This window comes from Sturnus vulgaris, chromosome 12 (genome assembly GCF_052056855.1).
Source record: "Sturnus vulgaris isolate bStuVul1 chromosome 12, bStuVul1.hap1, whole genome shotgun sequence".
In the NCBI taxonomy this organism is placed as follows: Eukaryota; Metazoa; Chordata; class Aves; order Passeriformes; family Sturnidae; genus Sturnus; species Sturnus vulgaris.
The window spans coordinates 19,353,604-19,364,333 of NC_142254.1; the positions used below are offsets into that span (position 1 = coordinate 19,353,604).

Genomic DNA, 10,730 nt, shown 5'->3' on the forward strand with positions numbered 1-10,730 from the left:
ACCAGCCAAATACCAGGACGGAAAAAGCACCGAGAGCTTCCAGGCGTTGGATAGGGAGAGATCAGTGTGACAGCTAGGGATAAATGTGGCTGAGGCATCACTGAAGTAATTTGGGGTGTTACCTCTTATATACAAACCCTTTTTCCTTTATTATTTGTGATGCCGCATCCCTGGCGTTGTCCAAGGCCAGGGTGGATGGGGCTGGGAGACGGGATGGTGGAAGGTTGGAAGTGTCAGGGCTGGAACTGGATGGGCTTTAAGGCCTTTCCAACCCAAACCATTCCATGATTCACGATGACATGGAGGTGATCGGCCACAGGTTGGGCTGGGTGATCCCAGAGATCTTTTCCGAGATCTTATCCCTACCCAATGATCCCAGAGGTTTTTCCCATTCCGATTCCACCGCACCGCTGGCACCCACAGCACCCAGCCCGCACTGCTCAGTCCCCTGACCCTGCACCCCTCATCCCACGGTTTTTTGGGATCCTCCGCGGAATTTTCAGACCCTCCGCGCATTTTTTGCATCCTCCCCACACCCCAAATCCACCTCAAACCGCTGTCGCAAAAGCGGCCGCGCTTGACGGCGCTTGGCGACAGCCGGCGGCGCTTGGCGGCGGGCGGGGAGCGGCGTGAAGCGGCTGCGGGGCCGCACCGGGCCGGGACCGGCAGCGGGACCGGGCCGCACCGGGCCGGGCAGCGGCACCATGAAGCTGACAACCCAGGCTTACTGCAAGATGGTTCTGCACGGCGCCAAGTACCCGCACTGCGCCGTTAACGGGCTGCTGGTGGCCGAGCGCCCGCCCGCCCCGCGGCCGCCGCAGCCCGCGCTGTTCGTGGATTGCATCCCGCTCTTCCACGGCACGCTGGCGCTCGCCCCCATGCTGGAGGTGGCCTTGACCCTGGTGAGGTGTTCCCGTAGGGATGTGGGACATGGGGAGGGGTCGTGGCAGAGTTTTGAGGGGGTGGAGGGAGGTGCTGGCACGGCCTGCGGGGAGCGAAGGGTGTGGAGCGCCCGTGGAGATGCTCCAAAGGTTGGGAAAACTCTGCTGGGAGAGCTGGGAGTGCTCACATGGGGAAGAGAAGGATCCAGGAAGAGCTCAGAGCCCTTTCCAGGGGCTAAAGGGGCTCCGGGAGAGCTGGAGAGGGACTGGGGACAAGGCATGGAGGGAAACGACACAGGGAATGGCTTCCACTGCCCTTAGATGGGATATTGGGCAGGAATTGTTCCCTGTGAGGGTGCTGAGACCCTGGCACAGATTCCCAGAGAAGCTGTGGCTGCCCCTGGATCCCTGGAAGTGCCCAAGGCCAGGCTGGACAGGCCCTGGGATGGTGGAAAGTGGAATGAGATGAACTTTAAGGCCCCCTCCATCCCAAACCGTTCCATGATTATGTGATTGTGAGCTAAAGAAGATCCATCCCTTTTTGGTATCATTAAAAAGAACAAATTTCTGGTTCCTCCAGACTCGTCTTTAATGTTTCCCTCAGTCTTTTTCACCCCAATAAAGATTTTATTTGGAAGCAGCTTCCAGTTACTCATAAATAAATTCCAGTTTCCTCCAGCTGAGATGATGCCATGGGAGTATTGACGTCTTTGTGAAGCCTGAAAATGATGAAATGCAGCCAGAGGCACAGGACAGGAGCTGAGCCTGAGCCCTGACCAGTTACTTTTGCTATGAAAAACACAAAATTCATAATTTAAAATCTGTCTAGAGCAGTGTAGGCGTAGCAGAACACAGAATGTTTTCATTAAATCAGGATTAAATGTCTTTCCACTGGCTTTGTGGCAGTGAATTTTCGTAAACTATAGGTTTTCAATGCAGCTTTTGAGTGAAGATCTTGCAGTAGGATGAGGATGAGATTATTAGGAAATAAATCCAGTTTCTTGCAACAGCTGTAGGAAGAAAATTATCCTGGAGCCAAAGCAATGACAGAATTTTTGGTACAAAAAGGTAAGGATTGGAAACTCTTGTTGTTTCCCACAATAACTAGGGTTTGCTATAGCTCTGTGTGGTTCACAGCCACTCTATAACACAGAATTTTACAAGAGCCTGGGGCTTTTTACTGCTGTTATGGGTTTAAACAAAGGTAAAAGTGTCAATAACTCCTGTCAGAGCAGCGGTGAAAATTGGATTTCCTCATGAAAAAGGTTGGAAGGAGCTGATTCCACATCTTCTGTACAACCTGGCATGTGGATCCAGAATAAATCAGGGAGATCAGGGTGCTTAAACTCAACTTTTGCAGCAAAGCAGCTTCAATTCTAACGAATTTATTGAGATCTGCGTCTTTGTAAGTTCGATTATTGCTGATTCTTGGTCGAGGGCGGCTCTATGGGAGGGTTTTTAGAACCAACCCCACAAGTTTCACCTCCTCTTCCCTGCCCTGAGCCATCCCAGAATATGATGGAAGCAAAAAAATCTCCAGATTTCATCTGGAAATAGAGGAGGGACTTCCAAACTTTTGGGCTTTGACTGCTAAACCTTTCAGGGGGTACAAGGAATCAAAAAACCCCAAACACCTCCAGAGGGAGGTCGGGCACTGAATTCCCCAGGGAATGTTCACATTCCCAAGGTTTCCAGCAGCGCTCCCAGGCACAGGGAGGGATTTTGGGGTGTCTGTGCAGGGCCAGGACTTGTTTTGATCATCCTTGAGGGTCCCTTCCCAGCTCAGGATATTCCAGGATCCTCTGATTTCCCGAGATTCGGAGCTCCGGAGGGCGGAGCAGAACCTCCCGTGTTTAATTTGCACTTTGAAATCCTTTTCCAAGCCACAGTCATTAAGAAAAAGTGAATTAAGTTGCACTCGAGCCTCTGAATTTCTCAGCTAATTGATGTGGTTTTACAACCACGGCTCCAAAAAGGAGAAACCAGGGAGCACTTCCCTCTCCTGGAACAGCGCTCAGCTCCTCCTCCTTCTCTTCCTCCTCCTCCTTTTTTTCCTCCTCCTCCTGTTCTTCCTTTTCCTCCTCCTCCTTCTCCTTCTCCTTCTCCTCCTCCTCCTTCTTCCAGAGTTTTCCAGTTGGATTTTTCCTTGTCAGGGCTGGACATGACTAAAAATATTTCTAATATTAAAAATATTTCTAATATTTCTAATAGGAGCTAATTGCTATAGGATACCTGTGGGGACAGTGCTGGGCTTGGAAATTACAGCTGGAAACAGCTTTCATTCCAAAATTAGATTTTTTTCCCTTTGCTTTATGCAGAAGAAATTTTTAATTACCAGCTAGGAAAGTGAGAACTTAAAATCATTCTCTTCTTTCTTTTCCAGATAATTTTTGGTACAGAATAAAAACTAATTTAGGACAATGGTTTTTAATTTTTAGATGGATGGAAGGGCTTTTAAAATTATAATTATAATAATAATTATTATTATTAATTTTACTGTCTGGGCTGCTGGCTCTAATGCCAAGCTTTCAAACCACAACAATTAAAACCAGTCCTAAGCCCTCAAAATGAGTTTAGACTTGAAACAACAACTCTTGCAGGGCTGCACAGCCTTTTTTTTTTTTTTTTTAATCACTTAAATCCATGTCATCCTTGGATTATTCACATGGCTGTGTTGTTTGGTTGGTTCTGCAGTCTAATACAATAATTATTGCTGAAAATGAGATTGATTTGACTCCCAGGATGAGACAGGTCAGCACCAGATGTATTTTTGGAGTCCTTTTTAATAGAGCTGGGGAGGGTTTTTTGAGGCCATGCTCTCTAGGGACTGCAAAGGAAAATTCGAGCTGCTTCCTCCCCTTCTGTCTTTGTGTTTTGCTGACTTGATATCCTCAATTCTAATAAAAAACATCATATATATATATAGATATCATATATATAGATAGAGAGATATTTTCAAAGTCACACTCAGCAGGAGGAATTCAGCTCCAGTTTAAAGCAGCAAGAACAGCAGTGTTTAAACTCATTCAATTAAAAAGCAGCAACCAACAAAACGACCTAAGTTTTGTACTTGTGTAAATCAAAAATTGTGTAAATTATATGCCAAAAATACATCAGTTTAAGCATTTACATAGAGATGTTAAATCAGGAAGAGCTCTCAAAGAAAACAGTTTTATCTCAGTTGAAAAGCTGCTAAATGGGACAAACTTCTGCCTCACATTTACCTTTCACCTCAAAATTTTCTTTTCTAATGAGGGCCCTATAAAGGGTTGCTTTTTCCTCTAGAAATGTGACATTAGAAATAAAACCTTTCTGCAAGGACAGGGCAGCCACACATCCACGAGGGCAGCATTCTCTGAAGTCCCTTGGCAGGTGAGCACTGACAGAAAATTGTCCCAGCCTTTGGTGGGTGAGACCCAAACCTTCTCCAGGCCGAGTTTAATTGTCCTGTCACTCGGATTTAGGCCAGGCTTTGACTGAGACAATTCCTTGTTCTTTTGCTCCATTTGGTTAATTCTTCCCATCATTCTCCAAATGCTCTGTTGCATTTCTCCATCCCAGCTAAATCAACCCAACTGTGAGCACACCCAGACCAAGACAGAAACATTTCAAGATTTCTTTCAGATTTATTTCAAGAACCCCGTGGCAGAGATGGAACAACACTAGTTTATTTACAGTTCAACCATGAGATTTCCTTCCTCCTGGGTTAGTTTGGATTGAAAAAATCCTGGAGGGTTTTTTTTTCCCCTAGGATTTATTGTTTCCATTGCTTTTCCAGATTGATTCCTGGTGCAAGGAGAACAGCTACGTGATAGCTGGATATTACCAGGCGAACGAACGCGTGAAAGATGCCAGGTGTGTTGGGCCAATATTTCCTTCTGTTTGCTCTTTTAGCTCGTACCTTGGACTCTGCCAGCAGCAATCATCCCCATAAATCAGGCGTGTGTGATTCACTCTGACAACTGTCAGCTGCTTCCACATTGTCTCCGTGGGGCTGCGGGATGTGGCCTTTGGTCAGGTGCAGAAAGTCCAGGCTTTGCAGAATCCCCGCTCTCCTCCCGTGCCTGCTATAAAAGGCCACTCTTTGAACGAGTGCCAGCATCTTGAATTGCAGTTGTCAGGGAAAAAGCCAAAATCTGCAGAGTGTTTGCTCGTGCAGTATGGATCTTGGAAAGTCTGGCGACTCCCAGGATCTTATGGAAAGTCAGGAGTGACGTGATTCTTTTGAAATTTCTTAATCGATCATCACTGAGTTTTGTCAAAGCAGTTTTTTACGTGGTAAAGAGATGGAAGATTATGTCACTCAGGCAGTGATATCTCTTATTTATCATTTCTTTTCCTCAGGATTAGTCATATTTTTTCCCTGCTGGCTGACTCAGATTACTCACTAAACAATGAGGAACCTTCCTGTGGAGCCACAGTTTAATTTTAGATCTGTGGATTCTGTGTTTTTCCCTCTATCTATTGGATAAATCCAGGATTTGGACTAATTAGAATAACAGCAACTTATTAAAATGTTATACCCCATTCCTGGAAGTGTCCAAGGTTTCATGGGGTTTGGGGCAACCTGGGATAGTGGAAGGGGATGGAATGAGAGGTCTCTCCCAACCCAAACCACTCCATGGTGATCTGATTCCAGTTATTTGTTAATGTATATTCAGACTCAATTATGTTTTTTAAGGAGTTCTTATGACTTCTAAGGTATCTAGCAGGGATAAAAGAATCATTTGTCCTTTCCTTATAAATCTACATTTTTAAGGAGAAGTTACAGTTTATTCTCTTTAAGGTTTGAAAGAATATCACAGGCTTCCTGGTTTTTTTAGAGCTTCAGTTTGAATTCTGAAGATAACTGGCACCACACAGAGATTGTGATTGGCACCACATTAAGTGGCACTGCACAGAGATTGTCACCTTTGAAAGGTGGGAAAGGTTTTCAAAGGTTATCTGATTTTGGACGAGTTTTCAGTGCAGACTGGGGACAAAACTCAGATTCTTTTTTAAATGCCTGCCAGGGCAGTCTTTGGTCTGGGGGAAGAAGATAGGAGGTCACAAAATGTTGATTCCATGTCATTCCAAAGCCACTCCCAAACCCAGCTGAGCTCCAGTTCTCTGCTGTAGAGCCTTCTATCAGCTGTGGCATCAGCTCCTTTATCTTGTTCCTGTTTGCAAGCACCCAGAGTCACTCTCACATCTCTCTGAGCTCATTTCCTGCTGCTTTCAGCTGAAACTCGTGCCTCCCATCACTCAGTTCCTTTTCCTTTCTGCTCCAGCCCAAACCAGGTTGCAGAGAAAGTGGCCTCCCGGATTGCCGAGGGTTTCACGGACACTGCGCTCATCATGGTAAAGAACTTCCTTCCCCTCACCCCCCTGTGTGTTCTGACCGTGCTGGTGGACCAGGGAAATGCTGTTCTCTGGCTCCTTTCATGAGGAATTCAGTTTCTCTTCCCCTCCAAAATGCTCCAGGGAGGAGATGCAGCGAGCAGTGAATTGCAAAGTAAATTCACAGAAAGACAGTGGTGAGCTGTCTGCCACCTCAGAGGAACTGGAGGCCTTCTCTACATGTTCAGGCAGCAATTTCTGGCTCCAGCCCTCCTCATGCAACTTAAATTCTTATATTTAATGTCACAAACAGGGCTTTGCCTCCTCACTGCTGTGACAAAGGACATTGGCACCTTAAATTTGACGGTCTGAGGGTAAAACAGTGGATGAGTGTAAAACGCCCTGTGTTTACAAACTGATTTCAGGTTTATTTCATCTCTTGGGATGCTGAGGAGAAGACTGAGGTGGTGTTTGTGTGTTCTACCCCAGGTTGACAACACCAAGTTCACCATGGAGTGTGTGGAGCCTGCCATCCACGTGTACGAGCTGCACGAGAACAAGTGGAGGTGCAAGGACCCACACGTGTGAGTGACAGGAACAGGGGGTGTTTGCACCACTTCATTACTGGTTTGTCTGAAGTTTCTTCTGTTTGCACTCAGAGTCAGGATTAAAAAACACGAAGGAAATTAATTTTCTTGTGTTTGGACTTGGTTGTTTATGAAATCTTATTTAAAGTACAGAGAGTTCTGCAACACTTCTAGCTGAAAGTGAACAAAATGGAGCTGAATCGAGCTGGTTACAAGGGCTCTTAAACTGTACAATAAGAACTAACACCTGTATTATTTATGCTTTTGACCCAATAACCAAACTTCCATGACTCTTAGTGCAGCACTAACTGTCCAACCAAAAATTACTGCCTGAAATTATGAAGAAGAAGGAAGAACACTGAAAAGCAGACACCACCCCAAATTCTCCATCTTGTCCCATGCCTATTACTATATTATAAAAACTTAAAATTTAAAACCCTTCTGAGAGCACACACTTCTATTTAACTACACACCCATTATTTTAACTCCATCACTCAAATTTGGAAACCTTCTCCAAGGCCTCAGGTCAAAAGCAGTGTTCTCCAAGGGGTCAGAGCCAGAAAGCACAAAAAGCTCAAAAATCCCAGGTTTGTGGGATCCAACAAGTGAACTGGGAGTTTTAGGGGATTTAGGGAAAACCAGCTCGTCCGTATGAGGACACTGCAGCAGGGCTTAATTTTCCAGAGTTTTTTTGTGATGATTCCAATTGATGCCTGCTTCTTTTCCATCCCAGTGACTTCTGTGAAGATTGGACTGAAGCCCAGCGAATCGCTGCATCCCTCCTGGACAGCAAATCCTACGAGACACTGGTGGATTTTGATAATCACCTGGATGACATCCGCAACGACTGGACAAACCCAGAGATCAACAAAGCTGTGCTGCACCTGTGCTAGGAGAGATCCTCCTGACTAATCCATGGGCATTCCCACTCTGTACTGAAGAGAGAAAAATGCTATTTTTGAATGTAAATAGAATTAATATTCAGTACCTTGTGTGGAAAGCTGACTGATTAAAGAGGAGTGGCCTGTCCCGTGGCAGGGTGCTGTGTCCCTAAAGCCATGGAATGTTGGTGGTGACATTCCCTGGAAGAGCTGCCAGCTGTCCTCGTGGACACCATCCCACTTGTAGTGAATGTTGCTATTCCTTGGAAACCAGAACTGCTTCTGCTTGGCCCCCACTGTTCCTATTCCAAAGTTTTGACTTCAGCTTTTCTAATCTTTAGAGAGGTTACTTTTTAACGATTTCTGGAAATACCTTTCCAAAAAAAAAAAAAAATCAATCCTGTCCTCAGATGAGAGATTTTAAGGGCAAATAGATCAAATGGGAGGTGAAGGGTTTCTTCTGGCCTGGGTTGGAATTGTAACTCTCTTGGCACAGTAAAATGCAATCTGCTGAGGATGTTCCATGCTCATGTGTCACCTGTTTTGCAGTGCTTTAGCATGACAGACCTTTAAAGGAGTATTCCCAAATAATCTGGTGATTCCTGCTCTCTGTGGGCTTGGAAAGCACAGTTACTGCTTGAATGTGTTAAACCCAAAGTAAATGATTTATAAAAAGGACTGGAAGCACACTGCTGAGCTTGAATCCGCAGTTGGAGTTTACAGTAGTGAAACACTTTATTAATTTTGTGCATTTTGGGGGGGGTTAATCAGCAGATCTCATTTTCCACATGATCCAAGTCCATGGAATCAAGGAACCTGGATACAGCCTAGTTCAGCTTGCCTTGTCTTCCCCATTAATATTTATTTCCAAGGAGAAGTTTCCTGGACAATGCAGCTTTATACCAGCCTAGAAGAGCTCTTTGTAAGCCTTTGTTGCCTCACTCCTCGTGGTTGTTTGCCCAGCTGTAGTTAAACACAAGCCCAGCCTGCAACAATTCCTCCGTATTTCCTTCTTTTCCTGCCCAGAAATGTTGTTACAAGGAAGATCAAAATATTCACAAAATGTCTGTCTGCCTGTCTCCAATCTTAGTGTTAAAGTCACAGCAAAGTTTGGGTCAGAAGGGACTTAAAGATCATCTCGTTCCATGGGCAGGGACACCTTCCCCATGAGCAGGTTGCTCCAAGCCCCATCCAACCTGGGCTTATTTCAAAATGGACATATCAGCACCTTTAAAATTTTGGGTCGATAAGCCCAAGTTTTACTCCTGGTCTTGGAGAGGGATGGGGCAAGGCTAAAATCCTCCTTGCAGCAGGGAATAGACCCTGGATGCCCCCAGGCTGTGGAGTTCCCTCCAGGTGAGATTCCACAGGGCCATGAGGTGAGGTGGAGGGAGGAGAGGAAGCTGTGGACACTTTGGTTTTTATCTCCCTGCTGTGCATGGGTGAGGTGTGATTACCAAAGAGATTGGCACCGAGTCAAGAACCTTCCCTAGGCTGAGTCAGGCTTGCAGGAGAGGGAAATGTTTTCACTTGTTGACTGAAAACATGTATTTAGCTCCCAAAAGCAGCGAGATAACACATTCCAGTGGCTGCTCCACTCTACATCTGTAGGAAAAGATACCCTGGGAGCAGAATGCAAAGCACCCGGGCTGCAGGAAGAGGACTTTTGTACAAACACCAGGGAAATCCAAGGCATTGTTCCAGAGGCAGATCGTTATCTCAGCCAGATTCCTCGTGTGGGGTTGTCACAAGGAGCTGCTGTGTCTCCTGAGCCGCGGGAAATGGGAAATGTGTTTCTTGTTCTTTGTAATAGCTTCTGCTAATCAAGCTTTGATCATAAATATGCAAATTCAGGCTAATCCTGCTTCCCCTGTGAGGCAGAGTTTGTCTCCTCAGTGTAACCGGCTGGAATATTCCCTGTGACTAACCTGGGCACGGTGCTGGCAGGGGAGCAGCTTTTAGTGCTTTGTCTTCCCCTTTTCTTTAATCTTCCCTTTGCTTTCAAATGAGGATTTTTTGCCACCAGCAGAAGCCCAGGCTGGCTTTAAGCAAAGAGGACAAACCTGCAGATCTTATCTCCCCTGGCCTATTTGCATTGAAGGCTGGACAAAAGCAGCAATTCCATAAATCCAGGCAGCAGCCGCCTGGCTCTCCTGAAAGAATGAGGAAGCTGCAGGGCTCGGGCATGGCTGTGTTCCCCTTTCCTGCTGATGTGCCCGGAGCAAATGCTGCTTTCCTGGCTGTTTGATCCACTGATCCAGCGCAGGAAATCAAGGTAATTCCTTTTAAAACTTCAGAGGGAGGAAATCTTGGGGAAGGCATCTCTTGCTGGAGCCCTGGTGAGAGCTGGGAAGGCAGCACTGGGAATGTGTGTCCTACTCTTTTTTGGTTTGTTAGCAACCAATTACTTTCAGGATGAACTTTTTTCCTCCCTATCCACCAAAATTTGGAGATTTGGCATTTGCCTGCTCAGATGTTTTAACTCACAACTTTTTACCTCATCCACATGACCTGAAGCACTTGGAAAAAGGAATCCCTGGTTTGAGTGGGAAGGGATCTTAAAATCGTCCCATTCCACCCTGCCATGGCCAAGGTCACCTTCCACTGTCCCAGGGTGCTCCAAGCCCCAGTGTCCAGCCTGGCCTTGGACACTCCCAGGGATCCAGGGGCAGCCACAGCTTCTCTGGGCACCCTGTGCCAGGGCCTCCCTCACAGGGAACAATTCCTGCCCAAAATCCCATCCAATCCTGCCCTCTGGCAGTGGGATGCCATTCCTGTGTCCTGTCCGTCCATCCGTTGTCCCCAGTCCCTCTCCAGCTCTCCCGGAGCCCCTTTAGGCCCTGCAAGGGACTCTGAGCTCTCCCTGGATCCTTCTCTTCCCCATGTGAGCACTCCCAGCTCTCCCAGCCTGTGGGATTCTCTTTTCCCCACTCAGTTTTTCAGAACTGTGGCTAACATCCCTACAAGCAGATGGATGACAGGAGCCATGGAATCCCTGCTCAGCTGTTCCTGGGGCACTCACAAGTGTGGTCCCCGTTCCCAGGGAATGCCAGGCCCCATCT

The 10,730-nt window shown here is 46.5% G+C and overlaps 1 protein-coding gene across 1 annotated transcript; it reads left to right on the forward strand.

The window, feature by feature from the left end:
* Positions 1-622: 622 nt before the first annotated feature.
* EMC8 (ER membrane protein complex subunit 8) lies at positions 623-8,357 on the forward strand. Its single transcript, XM_014874506.2, has 5 exons — positions 623-902; positions 4,660-4,736; positions 6,152-6,221; positions 6,690-6,784; positions 7,521-8,357. Exons 1-5 carry the CDS (start codon positions 705-707, stop codon positions 7,678-7,680), a joined length of 600 nt encoding a protein of 199 aa, XP_014729992.1. The 5' UTR covers positions 623-704; the 3' UTR covers positions 7,681-8,357.
* Positions 8,358-10,730: the final 2,373 nt, after the last annotated feature.

Excerpts from the sequence above, each read along its gene's own strand:
- EMC8 (XM_014874506.2), top strand. The coding sequence starts at position 705 with ATGAAGCTGACAACCCAGGCTTACTGCAAGATGGTTCTGCACGGCGCC. Across the intron at positions 4,737-6,151 it reads GAACGCGTGAAAGATGCCAG|CCCAAACCAGGTTGCAGAGA; the intron begins GTGTGTTGGGCC and ends TTTCTGCTCCAG. Across the intron at positions 6,222-6,689 it reads CGGACACTGCGCTCATCATG|GTTGACAACACCAAGTTCAC; the intron begins GTAAAGAACTTC and ends GTTCTACCCCAG.